The 25,769-nt window shown below is 36.6% G+C and overlaps 1 protein-coding gene across 3 annotated transcripts in view; it reads right to left on the bottom strand.

The window, feature by feature from the left end:
* The window catches only part of LOC133527540 (thrombospondin type-1 domain-containing protein 4-like), a 162,566-nt gene that overhangs the window by 86,955 nt on the left and 49,842 nt on the right, over positions 1-25,769 (bottom strand). The window contains exons 3-4 of one of the 3 annotated variants that reach the window (XM_061864589.1): positions 6,280-6,340; positions 4,593-4,735 (exon numbers count right to left, since the gene is read on the bottom strand). In XM_061864589.1, the coding sequence (XP_061720573.1) occupies positions 4,593-4,735; positions 6,280-6,340 (204 nt within the window). Of the gene's footprint in view, positions 1-4,318; positions 4,404-4,456; positions 4,554-4,592; positions 4,736-6,279; positions 6,341-25,769 lie in introns of those variants that run through there. The other 2 variants (XM_061864591.1, XM_061864592.1) reach the window with 2 other exon arrangements.

The raw sequence follows: 25,769 nt of genomic DNA on the forward strand, positions 1-25,769 counted from the left end.
ATTATTAGGAATTCGGTATTGACATTTTAACTTCAACAATATTTTATAGTTCGTTTTTTTTTAGCATTAGAAAGATTTGAAAAATAAGTCATGGCAAATACGTTATAAATAATATACGATTATTTACATTCTTTCGTAATATAATCTCATTTTTAAAGAAGGTTTAGCACATGTTTAGCAATAATTTCCAATAAAAAGATACATCATGATTGTTTACCTTATTGCTAATGCTAAATAAAAACGAACTATAGACGGATAATAGTTCCAATACTTTTCAAGTCAAGTAAAGGACTCGTAGTAGGGTTAGTAACGCGTACGTCGGCGCGAAGGCTCTCCCGCGGTGGCCGGACTTTATCGATCACGCGCCGTATCATTAGATATCATTGTGATATATGATCGGGCGACCAAACGGTTAGGGCTGTCACTTGTACTAAATACTTACTTTTCATATCCGACATGTTTTGACTTTTTAAGCTATTCAGACGTTTTAAATAAATAATTAAAGGACTGTACGAAATATTTTTTTAAGAAACAAAGTAGATATGAAAGCGCTTTGTTAAACATTATTTACTTTCGTACTAAATACTTTGTACTACATTTCCGTGTATATTATTTAGTTTCTATCATTAAGACTTAATAACTGAGCTAAACTGAATATGCCCTCAACGGATTAACACGATGCGGTGTCTGGATTATTTCTGCAAAATTTTAGTGATGGATGACACTGGCTACGTGTTATGTTATAAGTAGGTACCTATGTAACTTTACGTTTGAGTGGCATTAACGTGAGACACACTTCATTCGGTTCTTGTCTGTCTGATTACACAATAACAATTACAACAATCTACATATAACGATAAAATAAGTCATCATGTTTCAACCCTTAAAACGAAACAATTAAGACAATGCCACACGAAACAAAGGAACAAATAAAATAGAAAAATCTCAGTTGATCATCCTCACGCGTCTGCCAGTGTGTTTGTAACAAGAATTTCGTTTTTAAGCGACAGAAATATTAGAATAGAGATGTGATAATTCTGCCTTATCTGTCTTATCGGACCGTATATCCGTTAAGGTAAATGTTACAGGCTGTTAGGGGAAATAATGTTGTTTTCTGGTTCATTATTATCTATTAAGATAGTGCCCTATGATATTTTGATTTTGTTATCGATGTTACTTTGTGGTTTGTTTTTTATTGAACACAGAGACGTGCATTTTATAATAAACTTTTAGTTTATGTTACATTTACGTACTAAATTACTAGACTTAATATTAATATGAAATTCTACCGCGGCACTTAATTCGCGCTTTATTCGTGCTGTGTGTTACAAACAAACAAACATATCGCAATTGCTAGCGAATTCTAAGACTAAGTAATTGAAACAACCTACAAATTATGAGACGAATAAAAATTGCATTGCATAACACAATGCAAGCTAGTCCTACGGTAGTCTCAATAAGGTCCGAGTTATGTGTAAGACGACGATGTGTTAATGTAACATGTTACCGTAAAAACCCATTTAAGTGAAAACGCGTTTTATTTATATAAAACTAGTCTACCGTGTCGTCTTGGTAAAAACGCGTTTTTACTTGTTGTCGCAAAGTGCATTGGTGAAAACTAGGTTCAAGTAGAATTTTTCAGGAAAATCAAAACTATTTTTTGCAAAGTGCCTTGGTGAGTACTAGTCTACTAACTATGAAGCCAGAACGGACTTTATATATTTTAACATAGAAAATAAAACTTGTTTTTGTGTTATATAATAAGACATGACATCTAACAGATCAATAAGGCAACTGCTATGTTATTAAGTTTTCAAATCGCTTAGCTTTTAATTAATTTTTCCTTAAATATATATATATGACTACACAGTCTAGGCAAAAATATTTTTCATCAAGGCACTTTGCGAAAGCTAGTTTTGAGTAATACATCCCAGTTAAAACTAGTTTTCACCGAGGCCTTGCGAGGAAATTAGTTTTAACTAGGCGATACAGAAAATTAGTTTTAACTAGGAAAAACGTGTTTTCACTAAAAACTAAAATACTCCGGTATTTTTCTTTTTTATTTAAATATATATGTTACAGTAAAAACTCGTTTTTAGTGAAAACGCGTATTCCCTACTCAAAACTACTTTTCTGTATCGCCTAGTTATGACAAGTTTCCTCGCGACAGAGGCGATACAAAAAAGGAGTTTTTCCTGGGGAAAACACGTTTTCACTAAAAACGGGTTTTACGGCACCATATAAAAATAAAATGGAAAAATAATCCGGTAGTTTTAGATATATATATTCGAGGTATATTCCGATATACCTACCTTAAACAAAAAATCCTAACTCAGGAATATAAAATAAATAAATAAAAATACAAATAAATATTATGCGACAATCTTTCACAAATCAACCTAGCCTCGCAAAAATACCTAAATCTCTGACTGTAAAAAAAGTAACATTTTTGTTTACATAACATTATAATAACAAATGTATTTCATACATAAAAGTAAAAAGACCGTTTCTTATTCTAACTACAGTACCCACACCATAAGTCACTGACAGTGTCAAAACTGACATATACGCTATCGAGAACGTAATTTACTTTCTATACATCTCGCTCGCATTTATATGCGAGTACGAGCGAGATGCATAAAAAGTAAGTTACGTTCTCGATAGCGTTTATGTTAGTGCCGAACTGGTGGTAGCCACACAGCTTCAAATGTAGACGTAGACAGCGTGGCTACGCATAAAACTCAAGCCAGAACTAATTTATATGGAGCTGAACTAATTAAAACCAGACTGTTAGTTCTATTAGATATCCCTTTGTTTCATATAGAACGGGACTCCTTGTCTAGGAACTTACTACACGTTAACTCTATCGAAGTATTTTCCACGTGAGAAACGTAGCAGTGATAGGATTTTTACAAATAAATACTGTAATTAATAGGGCCCGGAATTTTGGGTGCGGCATTTGACAAGTATTAGGAGAGAACACCACTGTTTATCGATGGTGTCGATTAATTGAGATTTTTTTATTTGTGATTTATTAATAAATACCTCAAACTTTTTGATACGTCAGTATTCTTTTTAACGGTCGATGACGAAAAAAGTTCGAAATATCGGAAAGTTTAATCTGTTTCATTTGCTTAATTGAAATGTGTAATGTGAATGTCCCTATCTGTCATTAAATTTTGCCACCCAGAAACAAAACCCCTAGTGTATTTTTTTTCGATAGCGATAGTCTCATTTTGTATGGGATTTAGGAACAGCGCGCCAAGCGGGACGTTTTGTAAACTCAAAATCCCATACAAAATGAGTCTCGCTACCGAATAAATTTACACTAGGGGTACTGATGTCTGATTGATGTTCGATGAGATTTACTTCATATTAGATATTTATTTCATAAAAGTGTTAAGCAAAATATTTTTTTAACCATGCCTAGACTTAGTAACTATTACTCAACTGTTACTTAACAACTATGAGTATTTATCGTAGCTTCCGATACTTTTGGACGGCAATATCAGACTAAAGGCCAACCCCACTATCGTCTCCCGAACGTCGGCGTCTATGCAACTCTATGACTGCTGCTCAACCCAACGTTGGCACAACTGCGCAGCGACGCCATTTTCCATAGCGCTGACTAAACGCCGACGCTCAAAAGACGCTAGTGTGGGATCTCTCTAAGCAGACGAGTGAGGAATGTGCCGTAAGCATTCATTAAGGATTGTGAGAACAAGGTTATCGGCAATCAGCACGACAAGTTACGTGTATTAAATACATTCCCAATTCAATTACACGCATTCTCTTTTGTGTGAATAGAAAAAGATGAAAATACTCGTTGGTAACAATTACATCAAAAGCAGTATGAAATAACGGCTTGTTTCTAGCTTTTGTATTGATGCCTGAAAAAGTATAATTATTCCTTTTTTCAGTTGGCGCTAGAGGGTCTTGTACGGTTTGTATTGTATCTACTACAGAAGTAATGGCAGCAAAAAATAAAGTTCAATTGTATAGAAAATAAGCGATACAAGACAGTGAGTTTCTACTGATTAAGCGTAATCGGCGATAAAAAATGGTACCTATAGAACTAGAAGGATTGGAGACTATATGTCTATTCTCTCCATCTATATTTTACTATTTTTTATGTAACAACATATATCCTAGCCTCAAGGCTGTGTGAACGATTAGTATCAGATTGTAATACTAGGAAGGATCCCTGGATAAACACAAAAACGTCTATCCCGCAATACATCCATGGAGTACTTGTTCCACGAGCCCCCCGCGTGCCATGCGAAGGTATTGATTGTCATATAATAATAATGGCACATACCTCGAAGGATCCCTGGGCAAGTACTGCCGCTCCTGCACGGACACACCGCCCCCATGCGTCTTGGAGCACTTGCTCCAAGGGCCCCCCACGCGCTCCAAGCGAACGTATTACTTGTCATATGATAGTAATGGCACATACCTCGAAGGATCCCTGGGCAAGCACTGCCGCTCCTGCACGGACACAGCGCCCCCACACGTCTTGGAGCACTTGCTCCAAGGGCCCCACGCGCTCCATACGAACGTATTATTTATCATATAATAATAATGGCACATACCTCGAAGGATCCCTGGGCAAGCACTGCCGCTCCTGCACGGACACGCCGCCCCCACACGTCTTGGAGCACTTGCTCCACGGGCCCCACGCGCTCCATGCGAACGCCGTGCCGTTTGTTCGAATTGCTTCTGTCGTTCGGGATACCTGGAATGATGGGCATTAGTATAGATAGACGGTACATTGATATACTTACTCGTACATCGATTTGAATCGAAATCATAATAAGTGTCACACCAACCTATAGGCGCCGACATACAATCGAATTTACTGAATTATTATTGAATATTCAAGTACAGTTATTTGTGCCTGAAGAGAGGAAAGTTGGTTTTTCTTGCGAGTGTTGATTTTGAATCCCGAATAAGCGAAAGATTCTATAATTTTCATCAGGTTTTTCGTCCGCACATCAAAGATAGTGTACCAGCGACAGTGCTTACGCATGTATACGTGGCCATCTCGCTGGTCCAGTGCCGGTCATCGTGTGGAGGAGCCATACGTTTCCATATCATATTTTACCATTGTCATCATTAGAAAAAGCGTTTTGACTAATTTAAAGCATTATAGTACGGCCTAATAGGTTTAAACTATTACGATGATATAAAACATTTGAAAAAGCAGAAATTATAACTACTTATGTGTTTTATTGAAGCAAACTACTTAGGCCGGCCGAGCTATACGAACTGTTGATTTGGACTTGAATTTGGAATTCATTTTTTGTAAAATATTTATAGCCTGGCGTATGTAGGTACAGACCTATTGTCAAGGCATTAGAGTGCGTGTTCAGATATGAACACCCTGGCCGCTCTGATATATCTGATGGCGACTGTACAGGGAAGTTTTCCATTGATTATTTTTATTGATCGAAGCTGACGTCGTTCTAAATAAATATTCCACTGGTCTGTAATTGGAGCTTCGCGGTCGACAACGTTAGCGACCCGGTACAATTTGTAGAAGTGGGGTTCTGAATTGATACTTCATGATATCAAATTACATGTGAAAACATACTAGCCTCATTGTTCTAGTTGCAGCCGCCACTTTCTATTGTATGTTGTTTGATTGAGAAACAATATTCTAACGGTTAAATGAATATAAATAGGCGCACACTTAGACATATTTTCCTTCATGAAAACATCGACATATACCTATCTAAGGACGGGCCTTACGGGCAATAAGAATGGGGCCAGTACAGAGGTGTTGCGCATACGAATTCGATCCAATCTTGCAGTCTAACGCCACAACGCGATTGGTTGACGAGTTCGCACCACGCGCGCGATTGGTCGCAACTAGTTGCGTTAGACTAAACGATTGGCTCGAAATCATAAGTGACACCACTGAACTAGTACCATTCTAGCGTCTAGCATATCGGTGACGAGTCTATATCTAACGAGTTTGTGTGAATTCGAAAATTGGAGTTGGTTTCAGTTCTTAAGGTTCTCGTGACAATTTATATCACATTACAATTTATTACTTTTTTACATGCGTTAACCCCCCCCCCCCCCCCCTCGTTGAGCTCTTAAGAAGTGAAAATATCTATACAAAGAGCTTATGTTGTGTGTTCAACCGCATAACTTCCTATGTTTCATGAGGCATTCAGAATTATTTCCAAACAAAATACCGTTACTTGATTTGTAAACTTGCCCTTTAGTCATCTGCTTATTATAACCAGAATTCAAAACATTGAATAAACTCACCGGCCTTAGCTCGGTGCTCGTAAGCTGCGCCTGCACCAGTCTTTGGCAGATTGCAAGAGATCTGAAATATAAACAAAGCTGTTATTGACCAGTATCACTTGACCTAAGGTTACGTGTGGTTATCAGAGATGAGGGGATCAAAGTATACTGGAATATAGCTTACAATGTTAAGGCAAAATGATTTGGTAAATAGGTAGTACCATCCTCCTCACTGTTAATTGACAATACGTAAACCGTAATACAAAGGCATAGGGTTCATATGCAGTTAGCTAAGAGATCTGGTGTTAATAGGTCTCTTCATAATAAGGCTTACTGACTGCCACAGGACTGGTGTAAACCTGACCATCGATTACTAATAATTACAACGAATGCCAGGTTCAAGTTATATTATGGATATAGCCCTGAAGAAATACTTTGTGAATATAACAGTTAATTTATCATCCCTTTGTGCAATGTCACGGATGACGAATGGGAAGATTCTGACGATCGACTAACACAATGTATGAGGCACAAAGGAGTGTTTGTTTTTCAAGTAAACAACAGTGAGTGAAAGTGCTTTTCAGAGATCTATCGTCATAAATGATTTGTGTATAAATATAATACTGAGTGGTGAATTCCAAACGTAATGTATTCTTGGGTACGCCTACCACAACAATTGAAATGCTATCCAGAGGCCGTGAGTTCAAGTATCACCCAAGACAGTAATTTTTCCTCTTTTAAATTTATTCTAAGCTTAATTGAAATGCATTAAAATTAAGCAAGCAGGTGCAAATATTATGTCGGCGGTCGATAGAATACTATTCTTCATTCTTCCTCTGTGACATTAGACTTTTTTCTATGATTTTGATTATTAACTTTTTGCTAATATAGTTGGGTGGTTAAGGAGGAAATACCAGCTTATCCCCTTCTTAGATTTGAGAATTTAATGTAAATATCTCCGTCGCACTGACGAGGCCGGCGCCTAAAATTAGTAGGTACGACAACTGCAGCTGAGGCGAAAAATTCTGCGTAAAAATCTCAGAAATTGAGGTTTCGCTCGACATTTTGCTCTTCCAAAACTTAACCAATCGTAATGAAATTTTGTGAAGAGTGAAAAAGAAATTATCTGTGTCTGATCGTTTTGATTTTTGCGTTTATTGATACCCGTTTCGTATGCTAGGCGTCTGTGTACGGCGCATTCTTTTGGCTGTTTTTAGCGCTGTTTGAAGTGACCTAGTTCTTATAAAAACCAGAATATCAAAAAAAGAAAAACTTACAGATACAGTTAATGGTAATTTTGAATACCTACATATTAAAAAAAAACACATCCAAGCCAAAGCCCAAGATTGTTTTTTTAATATGTGTTTTGTATGTGTGTGTGTATGTGTATGTATGTATGTATGTTTGGATTTTGATCCAGAGCGGAAAATGTCGAGAACGTTTGGATGGAAAAATTACCACTAAAGTTTCCCCTTAACGGAAATATCACATTTACTTAAAAATACTTCACCCCAGCCAGCTTTATCATTCATGTAATAAATGCACATATTGCAAATGGTTGTTTTGTTAGTGTCAAATACGTGTGCGATTAGCATTTCCGTCTTTGGCAGCGCCTCGGCCCTTTGAATACCAACTACTAGATAACATCGTGACTCGAAGGGCTCTAATGCTTTTATGAAATATTAATTGACTCGATGATACTTTAATAGAATACCGACCGCCGTTGATCAGTGAAATCTTTAGAGACAATCTACAATCATTATGACACTGGTATTGGTGTTTGTTTCAATGAGGAACTACGAGTAGTTTTTAAATGTGGTCTCCGTGGTGGTCTCATTCGTGTTGCTGAAGTTAACTAAGAAATAAATTGTATAAATAAGTCGTGTCAAGGTCGTAATACATCTTGTTTTTATTGATTTCCGTTAACTCCGGGGATTGGGTAAGTACGTTTAAGGAAACTAAATGGCATAGTTATAAAAAAAAAACCAGTACAAAATAAGACGTAAATATTTTTGTACTAAACTTGTCTGCGCTTTAAATTAATTTAGTACTCGCAATGTCTATAAATTAAGTACCTATCCAAATATGGACATTATATGTATAGAACTTAGGATTAGCATCATGGATAAGTAACAATTTGAACATTCATAATCATAATACCATGAAATAATAATAATAATTTGTGCACATTGCTGTCCCTAGTGCATAAATGGATCCAAAGCCTCAAACTCCATTGTTACTGCTTACTTTGAATCATTAAATCTGTGGTTATCGGTATTTATTATTCGCATTTAAATATTAGAATCAGCTTCCGCGTCCCATTCAGAGCCGTTCGGAAAGATTACTGACCACGGTTCCACGTTAGCCATTATAATCAGAGCTTTATAGTTGGAACTTATAACGAATGTATAGAAAATTTTGTTACAGTCATAGAATAAGTAATATTATTATCAATATTACAAACGCTTCATCCAGCTCGGAATGGAATTACCTCACCCCGCGGTAGTAGATTGACAGTCTATTGACAGAATTTTAGTTCAGTTAGCAATGACGGAAAGCTCAAAATGACGATGTATTGAGCCAAGTACGCGTGTTAATTTCAAGTAAATAAATAACAGCTTTTGCTTCTACCACGAATGTTGCTACTTATAGGAAATTAATAATTATGCTACGTATACTTTGGCACAAAATAAGTAATAGTATTATCAATTTATCATACAGAATGGACGCGCTGTGCTCCGGCCAGAATGTCGAATCCAGTGGTCGAGTGTATGCTTGATGAATGTATAGGTAGGCTGGAAAGATAGCGGATCCCATCTAAGATTAGATAAATAGTATTACCATGAACAGTATGAGCTCTCTGATTACTGGCCGTTGTTTTATCGACGTGGATGTTCTATTGTAATAGGATTAAATCTAAATCGATATTGGCAATTCTCTATAGAAACTACTATAAATAAATACATAGGAAATTTCCATTTAAAATTGTACTATTAACTTGCATTTTAGATTTTAGAACTTGAATAATATTTCCCGATTCCGATCACGAGATCTTTCGATTCTAATACGCAAAAAGGGTCGCCAAAATTTCACAGAGATACACCAAGATAACTCTGCAGCAAAGGCACAGCCTGTGCATTTGTGCAAGTGTTGTTTATATATGTCATAATTTCACAGAAGAAAGTTTATCGCGAACATACATACATACAGACAGACGCGGCAGGGACTTTGTTTTATAAGGTGTTAGTGATCCCTATTATTGCCTATACATAATAACGTAAAAAAATGACATAAAAACTGCTACGAATCCTCAAAAAATAATCAATCTAAAGCAACTTATGGGTGCATTATTTTCAAAAATAAATAAGTTGATGGTACTTTCTTTCTGGATAGTATATTTCGTCAACATCAGAGCAGAGGCTGATTTTTGAAGATCGATCGCTCGATTTCGTGTTCTCACTTTAATATTATCTCCACTACTAGGCATTTATATTCTACTAATAGAATTGAAACTAGATTTCCAATTTCTATCGCTCTTATTTCAAAAATAGCTTTTCGCCGTTTACCAAAGATGCTCGAATGAAAAAATCGAGCGCTCTAAATTCAAAAATCGGCCTCCAATTGCCTAGTGTACAGTCAAGGAAAGGCACAGTCAAAGAAAGAGGCCTTTGTTTTACATTATGTGTTAGTGAAGAGAGTTTTATAATTATAACTAAGTATTCTAAAAAAACATATTTTAAATTTCAACCAAAGTTACATCAAAATATTCAAAAAATATGAAGCATTCCCATCAATAGATACTTATAGTATAATAATTACCCAGACCACGTGAACAAATAGTTGTAAAACAAACAAAACGTTTCCGTGGGACACTTGAAAATAGGTTGGTAAACACTGCAGATTACGTGTTGAAATACGCGCAGAGACAAATCGCGCACTGACGAAACGTCACCAAATGGTATTCTTAATTTTATTTCGGCAACCATAAAAACTTCTCTCGCGGAAATTTTTGTTTATAAATAATACGTAAAATTTTGATTAACTTTCTTTAAAAAAGATATATCACACTCAATCAATAATAAATTATCCATTCAGTATGTTTCCAATACCCAATAACAAACTATACTTCGTTTTTTGTATTAGAAAAAGACTACGCGATCTTAACGTGTCACGGTACTGTATTGAAAAACACCCTTGAAAAATAAGTCACAGTACACATACATATGTAACAATTTTGGTTTCATACCTAAGTAATAGTTACTTTTTTTTCAAGGGCTTTTCTAAGTTTGGAGATTCCTCCATTAACTATTGCTATAACGACGGGGCGTCCCAGGATAAAAAGACACGTCAAGCTTGTGTAGTCTTTTCTAGTGCTAAAAAACGAGGTAAAGTGAAGTTTTACACTTTAAATAAAAAATATAAAAATTATTAAAGTAAAACGCTGATTTATGGTGAAATAACTATGAATGAAATTGGATTCTTCTAAAAAGTAAAAGTTTAGATTTTCAACAAACAATGTTCTTAATTTTCAGATTTACCCTTCATTTGAAATCAGTCATTCTACTGGCGTAAATTAATTGAACATTGGATATTTAGAACACGACTAAGATTGTAGGTATATAATGAAGCTGTAGTAAATTGTGTCAAATCAAAGGGAACCCTAACAAAATTAGGGCATTGGTACCAGGCGCATATAAGTCATCAAGGAGTGTTCGGCCGTCACGGACGGTCGGGCTCGACTAAAAGAGCCTATCTTTGATAACTTCAATGACATATACGACTTTTATTCGTAGTGTTGCGCTTGCGTCATCGACACAGAGTAATCTGACGATAAATCACCGGCTTTCTGGATCGGAATGAGATCACGATCCAATCGGACCGGGATGATGGAGCTAATTGAGCTAATTTGATAGTTTGTAGCTTCGAGGTAGGTTGGGCAAACTGAAGTGCTTCTGTGGAGCAATCAGGACACCAATTGTTTTAGTAAAAAGTATAAACCCAATGTTGACAAGCTTGTAGCACGCTTGATTGTTAGTGGAGACCGTGCATCGTACATAAAGACATAAGAGACTCTGGAGGTGTCATTTGAAGGGGTCACTGTTTTGGTAGTCTCGGGAACAAAATGCAATCCCCTTGCCATCAAGTTGCAGTCTCAGAAGCTCTGGCAAACTGATTCGCTATCAAAAAGAAAATACTTACATAGTTCAGCAGATATTTATTATATTAGTGTATAAGTCTAAAAGTATGCAACCCTAACTTTTTGCTTATTTACATTTGTAAGTGCCGGATAAGGCTGCGTCGAAAAACGCAAGTAATGTTTGGACGTGTCAATAATTTGTATTGAACGGTGAACTCAACATTTATGTTTTTATGCATTTTTTTTTGCAAGTTTCGTAATTGTCCGCCAGAATTAGCGTAATAGTGGCGCGTTTGTAGGGTTCCTTTGAATAAGAACCATTTAAGTAACTATTTCTATGTATACCCTGCGTCTACAGATGTAACAAAAATATCGTGTTTACATTAGGAAAAAGAATCGGAATTTATTTTACATGCGATTTTTTTGCTATGGGGCAGGACGTCCAAGTATGCAACCCTCCATATTTTTCGGACAAAAATTTTTCGTATCAAAAAAAAACACGATATCCGATACAAGGTATCGTATATGTCAGATAAGCCTTGAAAATTCTAATTATTGTAGATTAAAAAAATATCGTTCATTTCGAACTGTGCAGCCCCGACTAATATTACTATGAAGTGTACGAGCACATACAGTGTGCAACATCTCACGCCGTCAGAGTTTTTGCGCATTCCGCTCGTCAGATTTGCTCGATTTGACAGCTGCGATGTTAGAACACAACACAGCATTTGATACGTGTTTGTAATATAAATATTTTCCCAAGAGCATATTGTTACACTGTCCGCGCTCCACTATAATGTTTACGTTGGTTTTGTCTTATTGAAGTGTTTGGGTAACGGTGCATACATACCATATAGGTAATAAAAATTAGTGAAATATACTGACTTATTATTAACAGTCTTTAACATGCATATCATCAAAAGTATTAATTAAATAATAACAAATTCATATCCGCAACGCAGGTTTCGTCAGGAGGCTATAACCATAAATCAGCAACAGGTGTCGTCATTGCACACAAACAATAAAGCTATCCGCAACAGGCTTCATCATTTTCAATACACTATCATTTCATTTAAAAAGGACCACCCCGATTTCTTATTTAAGTAGACAATAAAAAAATTTAAGTGTATCTTCGACAGTTTTGATGTAAGTACTTCTTTTTTTTGTTGCCCATTATTCAAAGATATCCTAGTACCCCTATAACGTAGAACAAGAAATAACACCAGAAGTATGGGTACAAGCAGCTGAAAAAATCCATACTATGCATTTTTGCAGCTCGCTATTCCTCAAATTAGATAAATGCTTCATTTTGAATTCTGATTAAGTAAAAACTGATGAAGTTCAATAGACTATAAATGATTCCCCATGATTTTTATGCGTTAAGTTATATCATAGTTAATCCTTAATTGACATATCTATTATCTAATAGATCAAAGACCGCATCTGATATTTTGTTTACTAATTCTTATTTCCAACGGCCAGATACTCCACACTATGATTTCATAATCTTTTCGTTCGGGAATTAGCTTAGCTTACGAAAATAATTCAATCACTCGATTCGATTGACCTATTTATAATACGCATTATTATGAAGTGTAAGTAATGCGTTTGATTCCTACCTATCTGCTTGTAATAATATTTGTTATAAGGTGACTAGTAGTATACATCGTTTACCAAAATATACTGGAAATCTGAGAGCAGAGAGAGACTCGAGAATAGTATTTATCACATTTCTAGTCCGTTCTTTCATTATCATTATACACTAATTAATATAGGTATGAAATGAAAAAGCTAAATACTAGTTTAGGTACACTTTTTTATGACTGAACATGAACAATACATAAGCACGTAGGTATACAAATCGGATACTAATATTAGTATTTCATTACTTGTCACATGAAAATAAATTAATTACATCGTTAACTTTTATGACGACAAAAACTAATGTAGCCAACCTACATTCATAAAAGTCCAACTACGAGTCCGCATACATTACGAAACCCATTAGAAAATCCATTTTCGTACCTCTTTCCAATATGTCAACATGACTGCTGTGAACTGCTATCCTATTCTTGCTACGCTGTATGTCGCTTGGAGTAAGAAAGAGAATAGAATAGGAAATAATTCGAATAATAGAACGGTATCAGAGCATTTGCATTAAACATTCACAAGCGAGCCAAATGCGAAAGTCTTGTAGGAAATATTGGAAGTTCAAGTTCATATGATCTAGTTCAAAGGTAAACGCACGGCCGGCGCCGACGCATGGTATGCTAACAAGCAATAAACACGAGCCAACGGCTGTGTATCGATGGGTTGGAGCTGACGGTTTATGATTCGCTGAAAGAGAAAGTGGAAAATAGAAATGGAAATGTTATTACTGCGTATGCTTACTTCATTTCATTGGCCTGCAGTAGGTATGGGTGTCAGTAAGTTGTTGGATTCGTGGTAGTGGGTCTTCCGATGATGCTGAAATTCGGCGTTCTTGTCAAAATCGGTAAATAATTGTTTTTTTGCAAGATGGTAGTTTGCAGATATCTTGGGATTAACGTGAAATCTGTAAGAACTGATTCTAAATGCTGATTTGGTCCTAATGGTTCAGCGTTAGGGGTGCTACGGCGTCAATCAATCATTGTGATTGTGATGGCCACCCATATGTCCGTGGTTTGATCTCCCGATTTACGCCGAAATGCACGGAACATTCCTGTTTTCGTGTTACGGAGCTGAACTAAATTGGTTTTCACGATGTTTATAAACATTTATAACATGCTTGTAATGTAACTATGGGTACCTACTGACAGGATTAGGTTATTTACCAAAATTATTTAAAGTTGAACAAAAATAAAAAATGTTTAGTATTTGGTTAGATATAATGTGAAACGCTCTCTCAATAGGGGATATTACGCAAAACTCTGCATAAGGGGCGTCCTCAGTATATGGATACTGAGGATCTACCGCGAAACATGAAAATCGAAATTTCATTATCTGCCTCTCTATCACTCTTGTATATTCGAGCGATAAAGATAAGAGAATTTCGATTTTCGAGTTTCGCGAATAAACCGCCTTGATTGATGCATTAATGTCATAGTGAAAACTTCTCAAAAAACTATTTGAAGCTTAGTATGTATAAGTTACTCTATGGTTTACAATATGTGCCGATGCTGTAGGGCTAAGATGGTCGGCTCTTTATCATTTGTCACTATGCCTGTCACGTTCTAACAAGTATGTAAGCGCGAAAGTGATGGGCATAGTGATAAGTGATAAAAATGGAACCATGCTGCCACCGCTGCTCTCTGGCGGTAGAAAATAGCAGTAATACTCCCCATTCATGTAGTACATAACTATATGAAAACTTAATATGGTTACCTACGGGAAAATTGCCACAAGCTGCGGCTGTAGCATGGTCGCATTTTATCACTTGTCACTTTCGCACTTACATACTTGTTACAACGTGACAGGCATAGTGACAAGTGATAAAAATGCGACCATGCTACAGCCGCTGATATTAATAAAACGTTTTAATTTGTACAAGAAGTGCTGCTGTGTGCAATTAAAAGTCCATCCACCCCAGTGAATGAAAAAGGGAAATTCAAAATTAGAAATATTACGGTAATGTCCATTTTATATGCGAGTAAGTCCCGTTTTAGTTAATAATGTAACACAGAAGGACATTGACAAACTCCCGTAATAACCCTAACAGAATCAGGAAGCTCGGAGCCAATTGCATTTCGAATTAATTGCACAGATAAAACACTCTGTTCACAACCGTGACCTGAATAAGCTTTCGAAAAGGACGTAAGAGTCCTAATAAACTTAATGCCAAGTCCACACGTACTACTCGTACTGACGTTTTTGGTCGGAATCGAGCTTGTACGAATATACAGATACAGATTGAGCAATATTGTGTAATCAAGTAATTTGATTCTATACCATTTCATTCGTACCTATATGAGGCAAGTGAGCAGACGGATCACCTAATGTAAGCGTAAGCGATTACCGCCGCCCATGGACACCTCCAGAGGGGTCGTAAATGCGTTGCCGTATTTTAAGAGAGAGAGAGAGGGAGTACGCTCTTTTCTTGAAGGTTTGAAGGTCTTATCGGTCCGGATATACCCGCAGGCGACAGTTCATTCTACAGTTTAGCTGTGCGAGGCAGAAGTTTCTGGAAAAACGCACAGTTGAGAACTGCCAACCATCGTGGTGAGAATGGAAATATTGTCGCGCTGGGCGATGGCGAAAAGAATCGGCAGTGACACAAACATGAGATCTCTAGCGGCTTTCATACCTATTGACAGTCAGTGTCGATACCTACCTATCTGAAAATCAAATTCCGTGACGGACATTCCTCGCAGACTTTCAATAATTTCGTCAATATTAGCTTTTATACTGTCGAAATTTTTCAAAGAATGTCCTATCTAAAATCTTAGAACAGGTATGGGAACGCAGGATCCAGTTAGTCTGTTGACACTTGACAGTCATCTAGCATGTGTGGACACAGCTTTAGGCATGAAACCCTTTCTTCCCTGCGCCAGAATAAACGATAGGAAAATGCAAATGCCATCCAGTTTCCAGTAAATTAATAATTTGTTTACAAACCAGATAGGCCCTTTGTGAGGGCTATAAAAGTAATTGGTGTAATTCGTCTCAATCGGTTATGTTGTAAATTGGGGTTAGCCGCACCAAAGCGTGCATTAAGCTGTTAGCCTATTACACGGTTAACAGTTTGTAACAGAGGGGCGATTGTGCACCTGGAGTGATAGTTTTTATCGTGATAAGGTTTGTGAGCTATCCTAGAGACATATTCCGATTTATTTTATTAGATATATCAATTTGGTATAAATCACAGTGCATGTCGCTTGCACATTTATAATACTGCAAAAAGGGAAACACTAGATGAATATCAAATCAAAATTGTTTTTTATTCCAAATGCATCCAACAACTAGTACTTAATACTGTTGTAAGTGAGAAGCGAGAACATGTTCTTCAACCGAAAATCTTTCTTTTATTGTTCAGGGAAAAATATACAAAAACTATTATTTTCTATATTAATTTATCAACCAAAAAAAATCGGCCAAGAGCATATCGGGCCATGCTAAGAGTAGGGTTCCGTAGTTACTCTTCCGTCACAATAAGCTAAACTGGAGCTTAAAGTATAGTAGATTATTAACCAAGGGATGAACTGTGGATAGTACGTCTTTTTACTATGAAGGGGAAACTTTTTGCGATAACTCAAAAACAGCTAAACTGATCATGTCCGCTATAGTTTTCATTTAATGTCTTTCTTAAGCTCTACTTCCACGATTTTTTTCATATTTTTTGGACCTATGGTTCAAAAGATAGAGGGGGGGGGACACATTTTTTTTTCTTTCGGAGCGATTATATCCGAATATATTCACTTTATAAAAAATGTTTGTTGAAGACCCCTATTATTTTTCAAAGACCTTTCAAACGATACCCCACAATGTAGGGTTAAAGCAAAAAAAATCACCTCTACTTTACGTGTAGGGGAGGTACCCTAAAAACAATATTTTTTTTTAGATTTTATTCTACGACTTTGTCGGCTTTATTGATTTATATATCCATGCCAAATTTCAGCTTTCTAGCACTAACGACCACGGAGCAAAGCCTCGGACAGACAGACAGACAGACAGACAGACAGACGGACATGGCGAAACTATAAGGGTTCCTAGTTGACTACGGAACCCTAAAAAGAAAATAATACAACAGCCAATACCCACTACTACTGATTAAGTGAATTAATCGCGGTATAAGTAGACTGAGGCGAGAAGCTCATTTGTAATATTTGCACGCAAGCCTGATGCGCCTGCGCCCTCCGGCATCCTGGTAACTGCTACTGAAAACTGTTCATCTCCATTATAATGATTATTTGAAAGTAATCCTTAACTCAGAATATTTAAGGTTTAATTTAGAAGTTTATATTAGGAAGATATAAAGCTTTTTGGAAAATAGTCTTTGTTTAGGTACTCCAGTTTCGAGACAGGTAGCGTAATTATAGCAACATTTCACTATTGGATGTCCAGCAGTAGGTATACCTATAAGGTTCTAGAGGCAGTGCACTAGGTAAGATGGCCGCATTATGGCTAATGATAATGTTAATAATGACTGATATTCCTAGTATATCCGCTAATAAACTTAAGAGCAAGCTCAAACCTCGGCAGGGATGATACCTTTATGTGTATCACAACGTAATATATAATACCGAAGATCGTGTTTTAAATCGTCTTCCCTACAACTGCATGGTTTTCACGCAAACCTTGAGCTCTAAAGAAGGTCTGAAGATATATCCACGATTAACTGGGGAGGGGAATGTAGAAAGCACAAAAATAACGGGAAGAAACCATCTAAGTCAAATCTCCAGCGATTTATTAGCGACAAAGGGCATCAGCCTCGATAGGTACCAATAGTAAACGTCATATCATACTTTAAATAAACTTTGTGGTGTGAGGATGGTGGCCCTGCTAACTCATTGCAATTGCAACTGCATTGCAAACTTGACTTTGAAAGACTATTTACTAATTTTTTTATAAAATGACTAAGTCCATCGCCAAACTGAACGCATTACGCATGACGCAAGAGGGCGCGGCATAAAGTGTCACAGCGAATTCAAACCGCACCTATACCCATAGAATAATAACGCACTGGAAATCGGTCAGTCCGGCCGTTTACCATTGTCTTTGTCTAATTACTGTTATTAGGATATGTTTGTGAGCCGAGGGTAGCGATTGTGTGTATTGAGATGTTGCATCTTATTATTTTAATTAATAGAGACTGTCTTTTGTACTCTGTGCGTAGTCGTAGGAAAAGATGAGATAAGTATGTAGGTAAGGTTATCAAACCGATTTGTTTTTTGGATGCAAGTGCGATAATCACCTTATTTTTATTTTTGTATTTATTTAAATGTTCTATTGACTTGTAAATGAGATGCAAATCTTAAGAACCTCAGATATATTAGATATTTAAAAACGGATCACTCGCGTTTTTTAACGTTTTTTTTGTGACGTTATGGAACAAAACATGACGATCAATTTTCAACCTAAAAACGTCCGTCGGTGAAGTCGTTATAATATATGGAATAATATAACATGTAATAGAAGACGGACACTCCATTCTAATGAATTATTATTATAACTAACTAGCGACTCGCCTCGGCTTCGCACGGGTTAACAAATTACACCTAAACCTAAACCTTCCCTGAAGAATCACTTTATTGATAGATAAAAACGTCATGAAAATCCGTTCAATAGGTTTTGAGTTTATCGCGAACATACAGAAAGACAGACGCCGCGGGGGACTTTGTTTTATAAGGTGTAGTGATAATTGGATCAAAAACTTTTTTGTGAGTTTTTAAGTCTTGTTTCGCAATAAACGGATATCTACATTCAAATCTGGGCTTATTTGAAACGTTAGCACGGTTTGTCTTTTATGTTGGGAATAAAACAGAATAAATCTAGTTTTTAGCCCAATCTGAGGTAACTTCCAAACAATATTAAAATGCATACATACGAATTAAGCATTGCTGCTAAATATTTCGGCTTTGATGTAGCAACATTAATTCATATTTGTATTCTTTGAAGTCTAGAATAAATCTAATGCCGTCTAGACGTCTATGTTTTATGTGTAACTATTATTCGTGTTTTTCATTTTTGCAACAAGATCGTTAAAATGTAAATTAAACTGGAAAAATAAACACGTTAAAATATTACGGCCTCGTTATCTTTTTGCCTTATAAATTTTCGTTAAATTATACGCACACTTACAACCCCTCTGGTGTTGCAGGTGTCCATGCGCGACGACCGGTTTGGCCTAGTGGGTAGTGACCCTGCCTACGAAGCTGATGGTCCCGGGTTCAAATCCTGGTAAGGGCATTTATTCGTGTTATGAGCATGGATATTTCTTCCTGAGTCATGGGTGTTTTCTATGTAATTAACTATTTATAAATATTTATATATATCGTTGTCTAAGTACCCTCAACACAAGCCTTATTGAGCTTACTGTGGGACTTAGTCAATTTGTGTAATACTGTCCTATAATATTTATTTATTTATTCTTCTTCTTTTCGTGTCGAGGTTCCCTTTTTTTTTTTTTATACGATGGAAGCCCAATAGGCAGCGGTGTTGACAGCCCTGGCTGTCGCGTCCCTCAGATCCAGCTCCGAGCAGTGATGCGGGCATGTGGGGCACGCCAGTAGATGTGCCATGGTTTGCGTTGCTGTGTCGCAGGTACATTGAGTCGAGGAGCTACGGAGCAATCCCCATTTGGCCATATTTTGCTTGCAGCGACCAACTTGGGACCTGAGCCTGTTTAAGGACTTCCAAATTGGCCAAGGTTCTTTATGGCCAGGCGGTAGTTGCTCCAAAGCCTGCACGTACACGTCTGGTGGAGGGCACCGGGTCTGCCACAGCAAGCGGCGCACATCGGCCGGCTCACCCTGCAGGGGGCTGGTGCTCCGCATAAAACTCCTGCGGCTTTTAAGACGAGCAGGTGGCGGGATGTGTCCATGCAGGGGGTGCCGCTGGTCGTTCTCCTGTTTGTGCTTTTCAATAGCGCAGGCTACCTCTCTGCGTATATCAGGGGGAGCCACTCCAGCTAATGGGTAAAGCTTGTTGAGCGGGGTCGGCTTGAGGCAGCCTGAGATGGCGCGGCAGGTGTCATTGAGTGCGGCGGTTACGAGGCCGGCGTGCGGGGACCGATGCCAGACTGGGCAGACAAACTCTCCAGCAGAAAAGCACAGAGCTAGTTTATTTATTTATTTATTTATTTATGCGCGGCGATCATTGCTTACCTTCAGGCGATCCATCTGCTCGTTGGCTCAATATTATAAAAAAACCGGTTAAGTGCGAGTCGTACTCTCCCACCGAGGCTTATGTACTTTTTGGTGTTTGTTGTTACAGCGGCAACAGAAATACATCATCTGTGAAAATTTCAGCTATCACGGTTCATGAGATACAGCTTGGTAACAGACACACAGACAGAGAGACGGGCAGTGGAGTCTTAGTAATAGGATCCCGTTTTTACCCTTTGGGTACGGAACCATAAAAATGTAGCAAATGATCGGGTTCAAAGTTTATACCCTAATAAAAATACGCAGTTTGAACTTCAAACAGCGTATTTTTATTAGACTATATTTTGCCGAATGTAAAATTTGACGCGCGAGTTTAACACAACCTTTATAGCTTTTACAGTACATATGGCGCTACTTTACCGCACTAGTGTGATAATTAGCACATAATGTAACTATGTCGAAAATTTAAAGGGCCATTATATAATGTAAAACGTTGTACCATACATATGCGAATAGTTAATTCGCGACTCGTATCGATTTAAATAAAACACTCTCTTTCAAATTTTTCGCCACTCCTTTCGAGTTTCCTATTTTTCGCGCTTGTATCGCAATGTAAGTACTATTTAGCTGGCGGCGACTACCTTAACTACCTACTGCTACAGCTACTACAACATTGACTTTAGTAGATAGTTGATACGCAGGCAATGTCACTGGCAGAATACATTCGTAGCCACATTAACTACTTAACAGTGACAGAGCAGTCAGTTGCACTGACGCGTACTTGGAGAATTTAACAACTAGGGTCGCCTTTAAGAGCCCCTCTGTCGAAAACCTCGGCGAATGGTCATATGTATTGTATGGACTGACGTTAATGACGTTACGTACAAATATCCATACAATTGACGTGCCCCTTTCCCGCAAAAATCGGTAGACTGTTTTGTACAGAAAATTACAGACAAGGCGTCTCCAGTTGTTAAATCGACGTACGAATATGTCGTTTACTAGTGCACGACGGTGGCGGCGCTAAAACTAGATCCTCAAGCGCGATAACATAGATTTCTTCTCTATCGATAAGCAATTAATCGATTTCCTTCCATAAATTAACAATAACCGTAACTCAGACGGCTCCATTAAGGCCTAAATTAAACAATCTACATCCAGTGACGTATTTGCTATATTTTACAACTCCATTGGCGTAAATGGCGAAGCTGACCCAGTAGCAACTAATTTCAGAGCAATAACAAGGGATGTCCGATTAGCGCGCCTACCTATCTTGTGGAGAAGATGCTTACGCACTGGATGGAAAACACCGGCGTTTTTTGAAAGCAATCTTAAGGTTAGATGGGCTAAGAGAAATCATGGGACAAGAGAAACAGTTGTAGGGAATCCTTCGTCCATTTTTCTTGCTTCGAGCAAAATAAAGTACTTATGTTTATCTTATCCCACATGACTGTATAACATTTTTGTAAAGTATTTTAAGTGGGAGTCACATAAAAAGAAGATCTCGTAATTTAGACAAAAGCGAATGGAACGACTGGTCACGAATGAAATCACATAGTTAATAATTTTCTGGCTAAACAGACACCGTTGAACATTTCAGATGAACTCAAAAATATTTTTTATAGTGAAATAAAAATAAAATAAGCAAAGAGCAAGCGAAATATTCTTCAGTTTGCCACGCTCGTGGTTCAGAAAGTGGAATCTTGAGCATAGTGGCGTTGAAGATACGACTCTTAAAGAAAATTTGCTATTTACACAAAGTTTTTCACCACACCAACGCGAGGAAAACTACCTGTAAACCATTACAAATCGAATGCTACTGAATATACATCATTCTTAATCATCACATTCATCACTTAAGTCCACCCAGCGTGAGAAAATATTTAATCATTCGTATGAAATGACCTTGGCACTCTAGAGGATAAAATACTCATTTTCAATCTATGTTTGCAGTATTTTAAGTTTGCTCTGGAATCTGGTTTTAACTCTCCCCGCAATATCTGCGATTTACAGTCCGTTACTAAGGGCTTTTAAACCGTTCCAGTAAACCGTAAACCATTTCCTAACAGTGCGTCGCACTAACACTAAGTGAGTAACGGTGAGCGGACCAGCAGCGCAATTAACAAGATCTGGTCCAGAATGGGACGAGATATACACAAATATACTTTATAGTAAGCTATATTTACCCGCATGCGATGGATCAAGTGATTCTGTGAGCCAGTCAGGTTCTCGATCGGCGTTTGATCGGGATGTCTCTTTTGAATACGGTTTATTAGCTTAGAATCAAGATAAGATATGTTTAGTAGTGTAAAATACCATTTTGAATTACATAGCAATGAAAATATCATTTTGAAACTAGTCTATATTATCAAATTCTGCATAACCAACTGAACTATATTATTATGAGTAGGTACTGTGAAGGTTGGAAACCTTCAGTCTCATGGTAGATAACTGGCAACGAATTTAAATTCAGAACTAACGCCCTGCAGAATGAATAAAAATCTGCAGGCGTTTCATTCTGAATTCAAATAATCGTTGCCAGTTATCTAGCATGAGACATGTCAAACAAAAGCAAACAAGCTCTCTCAGTCCATTCGAGTATTGTTTTAGTTGTTCAAAGACTTTAAGAAATAAACTGACATTACATTCGAGAATCATTAAACTAATTAAACATTGAATAATTACGTACCTATACGAGTACTTATATCGCTCTCCGCCGTTAAACTCTTTGTATCTATTAATTTGATGACTTCAGATATTAAACCTAGGCAGGTTTGACTTCAAACACTTCCAACTCTTACCTACACGTTCAATTTCTCGTCTCGCTCAATATACTTAAATGAGTCTGTTACTATTGCACTCATACCTAGCTTTAATAACGGCGCCAGCACTTCAAGCCACTCGCGTCTTCATAGTCTTACAAATTGATAATAGAAATACATTTAGCATTCAACCATTGCAATATACGAGTAAGCAAATTGCCCATATCGTTTATAATTTAAATATATATCCATGGTTTACTATGACTTGCATTCAAAAGTCTACTTTGCGGTTTTATGTCATTTTATGCACACTCCTAACGCACATTCAAACAACTTATAGGCTTACGTTCTTTAACGGCGCATACGTCGTTTTAGAATAGTATGTTTTTTATGGCCAATATAGTAAAGCAAATGTATTATTTTACTCTCTAAGCAGCACGCCACACGTATGAAACGTGTGATCAATCAGTTATATTTAGATTCACTTTCTTCAGTTATGTGTTTAGTATTGCCACTTGATTGTATAAGTAGTCTATTAATAAATAATGGAATGGAATTGTAACTTTTTTTCAAGGTAAATGATATATTATGTTTGACTGTGTCTTCTTTTCTTTGAACAATTAACAAACAAATTCGTTAAAGTAGTTCCGTATTATCACAGGATTCCTATAAATATACATATGTAATGAAGGTATTTATGTAGGTGTTAGGTTTGACCTAAGTGGTCTTAATTAATTACAAGCCATTTTAGTACCATCTAGTTGCGATTAAATAGTTTAGTTGACAAGCAGTAAACCTCATATGTGCGAAAGATATACGAGTTTTAATAATTGTTTAACAACTAGTCCAGGGGTCGCAAACAGTCTAAAACCAGGCAACGCAGATAGTAAATGAACGTACTTTATTATGATAAGCATTATGTATATGTATAAGCATTCAGGGATTTTACAATTCGTACTGACCCGGTCAAGTCAGTAAGGTCCCGACTACTGTGGATATGATTAAGTAGTTACCTACCTACTATACTTACTTATAATTCCAAATTAGGAAGAGGTGTATACTTTTTTTAAATCATAACGCTTTTTACTGATATGAAATCTAGGTTTGTAACAACAATAGTATTGTTTTTACTACCTAGTTACATCGGTAAGAAATCTAAAATAATAAATAATAAATAAATAAATATTATAGGACATTATTACACAAATTGACTAAGTCCCACAGTAAGCTCAATAAGGCTTGTGGTGAGGGTACTTAGACAACGATATATATAATATATAAATATTTATAAATACTTAAATACATAGAAAACACCCATGACTCAGGAACAAATATCCATGTTCATCACACAAATTAATGCCCTTACCAGGATTTGAACCCGGGACCATCAGCTTCGTAGGCTACTAAAATGTCTACTGGTTTAAAATAAATATATTATATACAAGAAATAACTAATCAAAAGTACTTATAGTTACTTTCACTTACAAAATTATTGCATAAAACCAGTTTAAGATACTCGTAGATGCAGCAGAAATTTCAATATGACAGCTGTCATCTCATTGCTTTAGAATTGTCAGAAACCCGGATTGTTGGTATCTGCTGCCGATTGAATAATATATGGACCTTAATTTCAGACTTATTATTTGAATATATTTTTGGTACTTTAAATATAATATGACAGAAAAACAGCTCCCTGGGTCAGAAACATGGTTAAGGATTTTTTTAACAAATTTAACAAAGTTACATTAAAGTCTATTTTCGGTACACACTCAAATATTTATTAAAAATATGACATTATTTTTTTAAGTTATCCATTATTTTAAGTTTTGGCGTCAATATTTTGAGCCAATGGTTGGCAAACACCTCGCTAATATAGCACCATACATCGCGACTGAGTGGAGACGAAAAAGTGATTTGGCAAAATTAATAGCTGGCTTCAGTCAGACAGGAATGCAGCCAACAGGCTTGCCTATTAGAGGATATCGCTCTAGTTAAGCTGGTGGTCATTTAATGGTAAATATGGAATAAAGTACTCTTTATTGGCACACCTCAGTAAAAATATACAAAAGGAAAAAAAAAAAGATTAAATGTAGCGCGATAGTTAATTAATTCTAACCTTTAGAAAGTACTAAGTAATTTTTTTAGTCAAGAAAATAATAACACAGAATACAGTACCTATTAAGTATTTGGACTTTTACTTGATAATACAATACAATACAATTCAAATATTGCACACCTCAATACAGGAACAATACAAATAATACAACACATTAAGAAGATGTAAACAACAGGCGGTCTATGTTGATTTGTTTTGAATACTTTTTTAGTGTGGTGACCAATATGATTGCAGCGTTATTACATTAAAAACGTGTACAAAATACACGTGTCGTGGCCAGATCTTAGAATTGATCGTTACATGATGTGGCAACCATTTCATGAAATGATCGGTTGGCCACATCTTGAAAAACTAACCTTACATATCCATATCATGAAGTAATCAATTCCAAAATGGCATTTCATTAAATGATCAAAATCTATGATCTAGCCACGACATATATATGATTTGAATAAGTTTAAAATCAACTTGTTTAAATGTCGTATGATAACTGTTCTAATATTTATTAGCTTTTAAATATGAACATTGAATGTGACAACATAGTTGTAATTGTTAAAAATGCATAAGTAACCCAATTTAAGAAGACGATCTTAATGTAGCAAATCAATGTGAACATCACTACTATCACGCCTAATAATATGATAGGCTACTTCTTATTTATACAGTAGGTAAGTAGATACGTACGTATCATCAAC

This window comes from Cydia pomonella, chromosome 18, assembly GCF_033807575.1.
Source record: "Cydia pomonella isolate Wapato2018A chromosome 18, ilCydPomo1, whole genome shotgun sequence".
NCBI lineage: Eukaryota > Metazoa > Arthropoda > Insecta > Lepidoptera > Tortricidae > Cydia > Cydia pomonella.